The following is a 12,767-nucleotide window of genomic DNA, read 5'->3' on the forward strand; positions in this document are numbered from 1 at the left end:
TCATTTCCTCTCAAATGCTGGTTGCTATCCCGTCCCCAATACCTATCATTTTTTTCCCACATCTTCCATTATCACACAAGTCCAAGCTAATATTATCTTGCCTTGAATAAGTCTTAAGAAACTTTCAATTTTGCATTTAGCAGTTTTGTTATCTAATTATCATCTGAAATCTTCCTAGACTGTAGGCTCAATCAAACCAGTTTTTATGGTCCATTTTTACTCAGTATTTTATCTGTAGCATTTGTATTTTTTCTTTGCTTAGAGTGAGCAATTGATATATGTTTGCTGAATTAATGGATGAATGGATAAATGAAAACAAGCAAATTTGTAAGTATTTATCACAATAAACATATGCACTTATAAAGCTAGTATTCGTATCTATATCATATAAGAGAAAAACCTAAAGTTCAACAAAAGCCAATCAAGGAGAAACTATGAATTTGGATTTAAAATTGGGTCTGGGTCCTCAGTTTCAATAACTTTAACTCCTGAGTATCTTTCCATTTTAGTACCATGATGCCTATCAATCCTATGGAATTCTTTTTTTGTTTGTTTGTTTTACTTATAGACTCAGAAAAGTATGTCCAATTCTTAACATAATTATCTATGAGTACAGAAAATAATTACTGTGGAAAGTATTCTAATCCTTTTAAACACACACCATTCACTACAAATACTTCCAAAATAAATATTTTGACTTTGTAAATGAAAACATTTATAGAGCCCATACTCCAAAGTTAAGGTTAACCAAAACGTATCCAAAGTAGGTATCATGCAAAAGGGGGAAAAAAAAAGAGCATAAAAAAACCCCCCAAACTGATACTTTTAAACCATCACCATTATTTTCTATCATTTGTTGAGTTTTTGCCATCTTGCAGACATTGTGCTAAGCAACTTTTATGTGCAATAAAATTGGAACTATCATTATCCCTATTTACAGATAAGAAAATCGAGAATTAGAGCAAACAATCAAAGCCAGGGGCCAAATGCAACTTCTGTAAGTTTCCAGAGCCGCACTTAAGATTAAATTGCCTTCCCAATAAGTAGTTACGTCTTTCATTTTGAGCCATTACTTAGTGAAAAATCAACAAAAATAATTTTGACTACTAATAGCATCTAATAGTGAGACATTTCAACTATAATCAGATAGGGAAGGAGAACACTATATACATTATCAAACAGCTTTTTTCCAGATATTTAAGGAGAAAATTGTTTAGTCTTACCCATGAATTCAATCCCCAAGTGGTCTGCTACACCGAAGTCAGCACATAAGGAAGGAAAACAGAAAAAGAGAAAAAGGTTAGAAAAAATTCCATACAGAAATCAATGTTTATAAGATTGGCCTTTCAAGGCAAGGACTGTGTCTCAATTGTAACACCATGCTTGCTTGAGAAAGATAATTTACAGTTTTCCCACAATTAGGGGTGCTTTGGACACTGAATGATGTTTCCCAACAGTCTGGAATTTAGGTGGAATAACATTGCCAAGTATGTTAAGTATAAATTTGGCCAATAGAAAAGGAAAGAAAGAAAAAAAGGAAGGAGGCAGGGAGGGAGAGGGGAAGGAAAGAAGAAAGAAAAAAAAAAAAACTTCACACAAAGTGTATCTGGAACTAAAGTTATTTTCAGAACTCATGACATTTTATGTAGAATAACTACTTGTTTAACATTAAACTTATTTGAACCTCTATGTTAGTAATATGTAGGTAAAGGACTTCTGCATGACAGGCCTTAGCCAAGCACTCTTCACCTTCACAAAGAAGAAATGGTGTTGGATCTTTTCCCCTTTATTTGTTAGATGAGGAAGCTGCTTTATTGCAACTAAACATTTTACATGAAGAAGATCCAGGGCACAAATCCTGTTTATCTGACCCTTTAGTCCTAGGACATTAAACTTGACAGCACTTCCTATCAAAAAACGAATGCTAGATGTGCCCATGTCTGTTCTTTGCTTTGGTGGACAGCACACGATTGTGACCATCTAATGTCTGTGATCAACAGAAGGATGAACTGGGCCTTGCTATGTCCAGACATTCAACTTTGGAGATTCTTTTATTTAAATGGCGCTTTCTTTTAATCATTCAGTTATTCACTTATTCACTTTTTAAATTCTTTGCATTATTTAATGATGATTTCTGTTGTAGTAATATGTTTCTGAAATGAAAATAAATGACAAAAAAGGTATTGCTATGATTATGTTTGTTTCTAAGACTAATTTCTGCGCTCCCTCTTATGATTTCTCTATTTAGGAAAGATTTTCTTTTTAAAAAATATGCATTTAGTTATCTTGAATATTTCAATGCCTTTCTTATTTGTAAATAACTCATTTGTAAATTCTATTGTAGTAAAATATACATGACATAAACCTTGTAATTTTGACAAATTTTAAGTGTATAATTTCGTGGTATTAATTACATTCAAAATGTTGTGTAACCATGACCAATATATTTCCAAAACCTTTCCATCACTCCAAAGAGAAACTACCCACTAAGCAATAATTTCCCATTTTCCCCTTCCTGCTCCACTCCTGGTAACTTCTAATCTATTTTACGTATCTATGAATCTGCCTATAAATAGTTCATTTTTAAGTGATTAAGACCTATTTTAATTGAGAAATATCTCATATAAAGAACTATGGTAATGATGTTTTTTAAAAGTAGATACACTTCTTCCTTTCCATGGCATTTTTTACCTGCTTAATATATACTATGATAGGTATCTAGTACACTTTCATAAAAAGACAGGATTTTTTTCCGCAAGTAATTCAGAAATCAGTGGGCGCCCACAGAGAAAAACTCCAAAAATTCTTTGTGATAGTGCTATAAAGGATAACCAGAAAATGTCCATTGGATAGAGTGGCCAAGGACCCATAAGCTTGCTTCTGGGAGGAAAAGAATGTGCTTTGTGAACGGAGATTGTAGAAAAGTTGGCTAGACCACGTTTGGGTTCTTGTGTGAATAAAATCTTCATGATTGTGTGCACTTAGGACACTAGAAAGAGACTAGAGCTGTGGAAATTTAAAGCAGGGATTTGGGTGAGATTACCTATCAAGAGACTAAAAGTAAGAAAAAAGATTTGGAATAAAAAAACCTTCTACCTACAGCCAGAACAGCCATTAGCCCTAGCCTGGTTGAACAAGAACTTTCTAGTAGAACATATAAGATAGATAACTAGCAAGGATCTACTGTATACGACAGGGAGCTCTACTCAATATTCTGTGATAACCTATATAAGAATCAGAAAAAGAATGAATACATGTATATGTATAACTGAATCACTTTGCTGTACACCTGACATGAACACAACATTGTAAATCAACTTTACTCCAATAAATTTAAAATAAATAAAATAAAATTGATGTGGTGCAGTGGAATACTACTCAGCCATAAAAAAGAATAATGCCACTTGCAGCATCATGAATGAACCTAGAGGTTATCATGCTAAGTGAAGTAAGTCAGAAAGAGAAAGACAAATACCATATAATATCACTTACATGTGGAATCTGAAATATGACACAAATGAACTTATTTATGAAACAAAAACAGACTCACACACACAGAAAACAAACTTGCTGTTACCAAAGAGGAAAGGGGGTTGGGGAGGGATAAAGTAGGAGTTTGGGATTAGCAGATACAACCACTATACACAAAATAGATAAACAACAGGGCCCTGCTGTATAACAGGGAACTATATTCAATGTCCTGGAATAAACCATAATGGAAAAGAATATGAAAAAGAATATGTATTTATATCTATAACTGAATCACTGCTGTATGCCAGAAACTAATACAATATTGTAGTAAATCAACTATACTTCAATTAAGAAAAAAGAAAAAGAACTTTCTAGTAGAGCTGAGATGACTCAGAAACGGCTGGCTGTAATCTGTTTTGCTGGCAAGTATAACCAACAGTCACTCTTCATTCTTCCCACAACCTTGGCGGGTCCATCTCTATATGAGACAGGGGATACGGGGAATCAGGCTTTGTGAGTCTGGAAATTGCACTAAGAAATGAGTGGCATGTCCTGATCTTGCTCCATCAGACTTTTACCTGTTTGGTCCCCTGAAAGCAGCCCTGTGAGGATGAGGATTCACTTTTGATGAAGAAGTGAGGAGAGTGGTGCATTCATGGCTCGCAGTTCAGCCTAAAACATCTTTTGCTGAGTGAATACGGAAGCTTGTTGACAGATGGACAAAGTGTATTGAAAAACAAGGAGATTATGTTGAAAAATGATGTATTTGTCTTTTCTAAAAGTTAAATTCTACAGCCAGAGTGCAGATTAAAAAAAAAAAAAAGAAATGAGTGATATGTTTGATAAATTTAAGGGCAATTTAAATACTTTAAACCAGAATGAATTCATAACCAGCAAAAGAAACAGAAATTAGAATTTTAAAATTATTCAAACACTAAATGGTATAAGTAGATGTCTTAAGAGAAAGGAAATCTGTCTACTCAACATAGCAGAAAAGTTACATCTAATTATTAGAGCTGTAATTCTCAGAAAACTGTCAAGCAAGGTGGCAGTATATTCTTAGATTTTATAGGGAAATTATTTACTTTTTACAATAACATTCATGAAGACTGACACTACTGAAACATACAAATAAAAAGTTAGATCTTATTTAAAATTTCCCTCTCTCACTACACACATACACACATTTCCATTCTTTTATTAAAATGCTAAACACTGATCATTATTGCAGGTTTAAAGATACTGATAGGCTTTGTTAACAAAGGGATTGATGAAAATCCATGAAAAACACGACAGAAAAGCAATTCATTTTGTCAACTGAGTCACACACAGAACATGACACAACATTTCTCATAACCCTTCACTTGGCTATTTCTTAAAGCAAAGAGCTTTCCTGGGGATATTCAGGCCTGCACAAAAACATCAAGAGGAATGTGATGAGAATGAACCAATTACTCACTCATTTACTCGTTCACTCAACCAACCACATGCCAAGAACCGTGCAGATATTGGGGTGAAGGAGGAGGCACATAACAATCAAAAACAGTTTGATCTTCCCTATGGCACGCATTAGCATGTACAGTTCCCGTCTCTTTTACAGTTTGATGGACTTTATATGTAAACATTGCGGTTCTTTTAGAATGTTGCACCCTTTGGTTATACAACAGTGGCTAAGATATACTGAGCACTTACTATGTACCAGGAACTGCTTGAAGTATTACCTCACAGAAACTTACAAGATTGTCACGATCCTCATTTTACAGATGAGGAACAGAGGCACGCAAGCGGTCAACAAACTTTCCCAAACAACATTGTTGACAAGTAGTGGAAACACAACTGAGCCTAAGCCTCTTGACTGTCAGCCACCAGTCATTCTCAGGGTTTACTTATGCCCTTCCTCGGAAGAAAAAGCTAATTTTTACAAAATCATCAGGTAATAAGATGTTCAGGGAGGAGTTTTTTAATCTACTTAAGAGAACAAATTGTTTTCAAGTATCCTCAAGCACTGCAGAAGCACCACTTATTTTATTTGCTCACCCCTAGTTTACTGATGAAGTGCCCAATATAAGCTAGGTAGAGGGGGATTCCCTCTCTCCAAGGAACCAAACTGACAAATCATTAACATCTTTTCATTGGTTCCTAGGGATATCTCTTCATAATGAGCCTGGCCTAATAAGTTATTTTCTTATACATATAGCAAGGGATGTATGGAGTTGTGTCTGAATATGTGCCAGACACTGAACCAAATAATCTTCAAATTGTCAATACACTTGACAAATGCCAGCAGCTCTGCCTGAAACATGTTTAAGATTTGAGGGCTAGGGAAGTAACCAGAGAGACAAACTTAATATGCTATAAAGTCAAAAATTCTGGGAAATTCAAGGCTTTATTTTATTTTTTTTTCATTTTTTTGCCACAGGGCATGTGGAATTTTAGTTCCCTGACCAGGGATTGAACCCGTGTGGAGTCTTAACCATTGGACTGCCAGGGAAGTCCCTCAAAGCTTTTTTTTTTTTCCCCTTCAATTTATTAATTTATTTTTAGCTGCACTCGGTCTTCGTTGCTGCACAGGGGCTTCCTCTAGTTGCCACTAGCAGGGGCTACACTTCATTGTGGTGCTCGGGCTTCTCATCGCCATGGCTTCTTTTGTTGCAGAGCACGGGCTCTAGGTGCGTGGGCTTCAGCAGTTGTGGCTCGTGGGCTCTAGAGCACAGGCTCAGTAGTTGTGGCACACGGGCTTAGCTGCTCTGCGGCATGTGGGATCCTCCCAGACCAGAGATTGAACCCCATGTCTCCTACATTGGCAGGTAGACTCCCAACCACTGCACCACCAGGGAAGTCCATCAAAGCTTCTTATTTATACGTTGACAGACAGACAATCAGGGGCTACCGACAGTTCCCTCAATCTGGGCAGAATGAGGAAAAGCAAGCAAAAACAATCCTTGACTTGACTGCAATCTCGGGGCGAGATGAGACAAGTTGTCGTCCAGCCTGTGATGAGGAACACATGCAATGCAGCACTGGGACAATGCAACATGAATGTGAGTTTCAGTGTCACTCCTATATTAAAAGTGATTGAACAAGGCAGTTCTATCGTAGAGCAGTTCCAAATGGAATGATTTAAGCCCATGTTCCATGGGATGTGGGAAATCATGGTACATGAAAATATTGTTCTGTGTTTTAAAAAGTTAGAATACTGGCTTAAAGTTCAACAGGCTTCTCCACTGCAGGAATCTCTAAATGCCTTCATATGTGTGCCAAGACTCCCCTGGTGGTGGATCAGGAGGCAGTATTTCTCAACCACCTTGTCAGGAAGCAACCTCTGGAACTAGTGATCTATGATGGTACCTGCTCTGGGAAATATGCACCATATAAGTGTGGAGGAAACTAGCCACTCAACTGTAAAATATGTCATTTATAAATGCTTTATCTTAATCGCTGAACTGATATCTGTCACTCCGTAGATTCACCCTCAGATCCGCGTCAAATGACTTTTCAGCAGTGATACTTTAGGATGAGGTAGTCCATCTCAGCTAAGATGACTAAATTGGATTTATGAAGATGGTGAGCTGGGTCTTGAACATTTGCTGACCCCTGACACCTGAGCTTATCATTCTCTAGTAGTTCCTAGAATCACTGTCAAGAGATGTAACTGTCTCATGCTTCAACAGGGGGTCCTTGTACTCTGCTTGCTCTGAGATAAGATCATGGACAAGGTGATGAGATGTCACAAGTCAAGGCACTGTCATGTATGTCCCAGTCTATTACAACAAGACAGGTAAACCAGGAGAGGCTGGGATAGACTCTAAGGTTTCCGATTAGGAGGGCAAGGGCTGAGGGTGGACCTGGCTGTGACTGCTGAGGGAAGCTACAGTCGAGAAGCAATCCGTGGGATCCACAAAATATATACCTTTCAAAAAGAGTAAGGGGTCATAGGATGGGGGAATAGGGCTCCCCACAGGCTCCCAGAGCAGATAACTGTTCACCAGAGGGAAGTGACACTTGGAGTCACTAAAAGAATGTGACAACTAGGAGTAGGGAACAGCCAGACCTGAATCTCTCAGGACTTGGGCTCCACAACAGGGAGGGAAGGAGAGATGGCAAGAGTGTAAACTCACTCCTGCAGGCTAGACAGGAAAGGCCCTTTCCAGGCGCTGCATTCCATTCTATCATGTTGTCCTAAAAGGAGAGGGATATTATCAGATTTTCCTTTTTCCAGCTACTTAGGGCAAAAGTTTGGATATGAGCGCAGGTTAGAGTCTAACCTGCACGCTCTGTCCATTAAATCATGCTACGTTTTAAACAGATAATTTTATTTTTATCAGCACACATATATATTTGATCTTAAAATTTCTACATGTTCATGAATAAAATTTAGAAGGTAAAAAAAATTAATGAAAAGAAAATGATACGTCTCTTACTACATTTTTAAAGTAATTCCTGTTAAATTTTTATTCTAGTTCTTTCTAGTCTTCTCTCTGTACACCTAAAATAAGTTTAAAGTCAATTTTACACAAAATCACCTTGCCTCATGGGCCTATGTCAGAGGACTCTCTGTGGCCATTTCAGCTCTATAATCCCAATCCCCTGTTACTTCTATCACATCAGAACTGACCGCTTTTTCCACTGTTGAGAGTAAGTCCTGACATTATTACTGTGGTCAGCCTCACACCAGACAGGTCATCAATCATGGAGAAGCAAAACCACTCTTCCAGAAAATTACATAGCCCCATTCTCCCTTCCATGACCTCTTAATTTTTCTTCTCCAGAGCTCTGTTACGGATTGTTCTTGAACAGAGACACTTCTATTTCACATTCCCGCCTCATCCTCTAAATAAAAATATTCATTTGTATCAAAGGAGGAGAAGCAAGCAGGCATGGAGACCATCACATGCTTGTGCAGTGCACACTCACGATGGACATTCTGTTCCACAAAATCAAACATCAAATCAGTTACAACTGAGGTTTATGAGTGACTCTTTGTTTAGGCTGCTCCTCAGGGATGAATCTTGCCTAAAGAGCTTGTAGAATTTTCCAGTGAAAACATCTTGGAACGTTAGACTTAACACTGATTTCATGTTCACAATTACTGCTTAAAGAATTAAATACGAATTATCCTTATGTATAAGAATTCTGCATTAAAAAAGTATTGCTATTTTGGTTATACGTGAGGGTGAGTCAAAAATTATCCACACTCTGGTTATATTAAAACTTATATAAATTCTACAGCCAGAGTGCAGATAATTTTTGACTCACCCTCATACCTGATGATAGTAAATTTGTATAGATGAATGCACTAGGGGTTCTTGTTCCTGAAATTCCCCAGCTCTTGTCATATTTTCTCAACTTTCTCAACTTGTCATATTTTCTCACTGGGAACTTCCACACACACTATTTCATATAACTTTAAAAATTAGCCTGTAACCTAGTGCTACTGACCCCCATTTACAGCTGAAGAAAAGAAGCTTCTGTGAAAAACTAAAGGCCATATTTATAGATGCCTATATTCTGAGGGTGGAAAATTATCTCAAATTTAGGATTCATATGAACAGGTGGTCAATTATCAGGAAAAAGTATTCAACTTTTCATGGTAAGTAAAATCTTATTACATATGCTATTTAAGGGTTTACTCCTTAATAATGTCAAACCATTTAAGCCATCTTTGAAATTGTTGTTTTGTACACTTTTACCGATTCTAACGTTTCAACTTCAATCCATTTTAGTATCAATGAAGACATACAGCAGCGATTAAGGTTAGCAGATGTAAGGATTATAATAAAATAGTAGAAAGTCTACTCAAAAAAGAAGTAAAAGAAAGGAAAGAAGTACGGCAATCAGCATTATATGTTTGCAGTTGACATGTTAATTAAAGCCTTTGTTAACAAATTGTTTTAGTACTGCGCTTTTAATCATATTTCTAAATTCAAAATTGCAATAGTTGCATGATAAATACTAGTTCAGAAAATGATGGACACGTTTTAAGAAACACTGCTCTGAAATGCACTCTTCTAAGCAAAGACAACTGACTTTCACCTCCCAACAGATGACAGCTTTGGTAGCATGGAAACCCCAACAAAGATATCTTCTGCTTCGCATCTGCCAAAAACAGAGGGACCAAAGAGAAAGATTAGCCAAGGGATCTGTATGAGGTAGAAGATTCTTGGTCCTGGACCAACTGCCCAAGGTTTTTATCTGGAACATCCAAATGCAGTGAGGTAATGGAGCTGGCAAAAAGCCTCATTCATGACGAAGTAAAGAGCAAGTCCATGAAAGAAAATAGCAAAGATAATTTAAACTAGGAGGCCAGTTAGGGTCACAATCAAGAAGAGGTACTTTTATGTTAGGACTCAGGAAAATGGTTGGCAGCTGGGAAAATGCAATTTCCTATAGGATAGGCGGGGGTAACTCTTTCAGGGCTAAAACCCAAAACAAGCCTGCGTGCTGGGAACAAATTCTTTTTTTTTTTTTTTTTCTAATTATAACATTTATTACTAATCCGCATTCTCCTTGTTGGTACTCTTAATGCCGCTCAAATGGGGGGAGGCGTGCATCCCTGGCGGTCTGGAAGGGCAGCGGCTAGAGCGCCTGCCCCAGCCACACCACGCCAAGCCGTCTGTGACCTGCCCCCTCCTCCGCCGGCCACCCGCAGTGGGAGCCCCGCAGCCACGACTAGACCTGCAGTGCGCGGCGACATGGTGGGCGGCCACCGCCTCCTGCTAGAGAACACACGGCAATCACTGGGAGCTTATTCTAAAGCGATGCCTGATGCCATCAAGAAATGATGTGGGCCAGGACAAGACAGACATGGCGCTTTTGTGCTTTCCTTTTGGTAACCACTCTAGGTTGTGCTCAGATTTGGTGGCAGGCAGTTGTGGCCTCTGAATGGCAGGCTTGTCCATCGTCATTGCCTCTGGCTTTGTTTGCTGTATTTTATGTAAAGGTATTCATCCGTATGGAAAAATATATTGTGTTACAAATAGTTCTTCAATGCAGAAGGTAGCTGGTTATTTAAAGTTTTTCTGTAGGAAATCACTTAAAATATGAGAAAGAAGTCACCCATTTCTCCTAACTTTCTAAACATTCTGTTCTACCAGCACTTCCTCAAATAGGCTCATACCCACACATCTCATGTTTTTAGTCCAGCCATTACACTAGCCGTGAATATCTTTCCTGATGGACTCTCAGGTCTTCAGCCTACAAACTCGTTCTATCTTTCAAGGACCACTTCCTCCTGAAGCCATCTCCGAAAGCCTGAAATAACTACCTGCTCTGTTTTTCTGTGAATGATAATGGGATCTGTAGTTAGGAGTAGGATTATTGTGCACTGAATTGTAACTAGTAGAGATGTACCTATATCATAACTAATTAGGTAAACTAGGATCTTCTGCCTGCCCCTTCTTCACTCCCTCTTCTGCCTTTCAAATAGCAGATGGCAAGTAAATGTTTATTGAATATTTCATAAGCCTACCAATTTTCTTTCTCAATGAAGGTATACTGTTGTGAGATTTTTTTAAAGTAAATCATGTTTATAAACTATAATGCTTTCTCTATATTTTCTACCTTAGTCTTTCAGATTTTCTGGACATTTCCAATAGGCTTCCATTAAAACACACAGACACAGACACTACATTTGCAGTTACACAGTTTATTCCTCACTGAACTGTGAACCACCCGCAGGCAACAAAACAAAACAAAACAAAAAGAGGTAAAGTCTTTTCTTTTCCTATTGTACCACCTCAATGAACTGAGGTGTTCATGCAAGTGACCACTTATATAAGAAGTTCTTATTTTACTATCTTTTGGGAGAAAAGGGAAGCACTGGTAGCCACTAAGGCTGCAGAGAAAAGCCTCGACAAGGCTTTCATCCACAGCCATCCATGGCAGCCCTGTTTACTCCCATGCTCAGCCCCTGCTTCTGTTCCACACACACTCAGCTCCATTCACGGAATGAAAGAAAGCACTTCCACACAACATGCTTTTTAGAGCTTCTAATATTTGGAAGAACTGCTTTCTCTTGCTCCTTTCAGACTCAGCTCAAACAATTCCCCAAGAGGTGTCCTTCCTAGTAACACTTTGCTCTTTCAATTCTATCTTGCGGTCATTTGTCTGGCAGTCTCACCTCCTTCCAGACTATGTGCCCTGTCTATCAGGTAGTAAATGCTGAAAACACTTTTGTTGACCGAATCCACAAATAGGTGGATAATAAGTATCTGAATAAATCAATCGATTTATTTGTTTAAATGCACATACTCATGGTGCCTCATATCTGGCATTGTGCTTTTAAAATGATACATAAAACCAGGCATCTGGGAAGAAAATGTGGCAAATCTGTGGTTTCTATTATTATTGTTTCTTTGCTTCATTCTGACAAGTTAACACATTCCAATATTGGGAACATCTTAATATTTAATGTTGTAATTTTTTTGTAAAAAGCACTGGTATGGAATAGCTTCATAGCTTATGATCCTTATGCTGGATATTTCTATTACCAAGTTTAAAAGTCACATCAATTTAGGCTTATAAACCCCAGAACACCTGGGAATACTCGATAATGAGCACAACAGACGACACACTCAGGCTCACTAATGAATTAATTTATTACTTTTGCAGACTTAAAATGTAGCAATAGGATGAAACTATTTTTCCCCTAAATGCATAATCAGCTGAGGTTGTTATTTGCTTCATTTAAATGCAAAGAACAATTCTTCTTTTGCTACCTGCTTCCTAAATCTATTAAGTAGTCAATAACATAGGACTAATATAAGCTTCCTTTATTTAATAGAAATAAAGAAATGGAAATTAAACTGGTAGAGCCTTCTCCCAATAATGGCTTCCCCCAGAGTAACTGGATTATTCTTCATAGTATAGAAAAACCAGGGAAAGTGTCTTTATTAAAATAATGGAAGAAACTATTATCTCATTTTGCCTATAATTAGCTGGGAACCCAGTGGAATCCAGGTACTTTGAAGTCCTCACCCTCATCCTCCCACTACCCTCTTCTATAGTCTCAATAACTCTATGTGTTTTCTAGATATTTGGGTAAAAATAATCACTCTGCCGGGCATCCTATTAGTGAGATAAACTTTTCAAAATGCCATGTGGATGTCAAAAGCTAAGTACAGATAACTTTAGAAAGTTCTAGTTTTACATCACTTAGACATTAGCAAGGTAAATGAATAGAGTCTACAATGTTATTCCTGGAAACTACCATCTACAAATGATATACTTGTGAGTCTATGTGACATCCTGCTGATTCATCCTCACAGCATCCTTTCTAGGGATAATATTTTACAGAT

At 37.7% G+C, this 12,767-nt stretch overlaps 1 protein-coding gene across 3 annotated transcripts in view; it reads right to left on the minus strand.

The window, feature by feature from the left end:
* Window positions 1-12,767, minus strand: part of NRG3 (neuregulin 3) — a 1,075,402-nt gene that overhangs the window by 135,414 nt on the left and 927,221 nt on the right. For 2 of the 3 annotated variants that reach the window (XM_057735391.1, XM_057735388.1), the window contains exon 4: window positions 1,224-1,250. In XM_057735391.1, coding sequence (XP_057591374.1) covers window positions 1,224-1,250 — 27 coding nt within the window. The remainder of the gene's footprint in view (window positions 1-1,223; window positions 1,251-12,767) is intronic. The other variant, XM_057735392.1, reaches the window with a different exon arrangement.

Source organism: Hippopotamus amphibius, chromosome 5, assembly GCF_030028045.1.
Source record: "Hippopotamus amphibius kiboko isolate mHipAmp2 chromosome 5, mHipAmp2.hap2, whole genome shotgun sequence".
Taxonomy (NCBI): Eukaryota; Metazoa; Chordata; class Mammalia; order Artiodactyla; family Hippopotamidae; genus Hippopotamus; species Hippopotamus amphibius.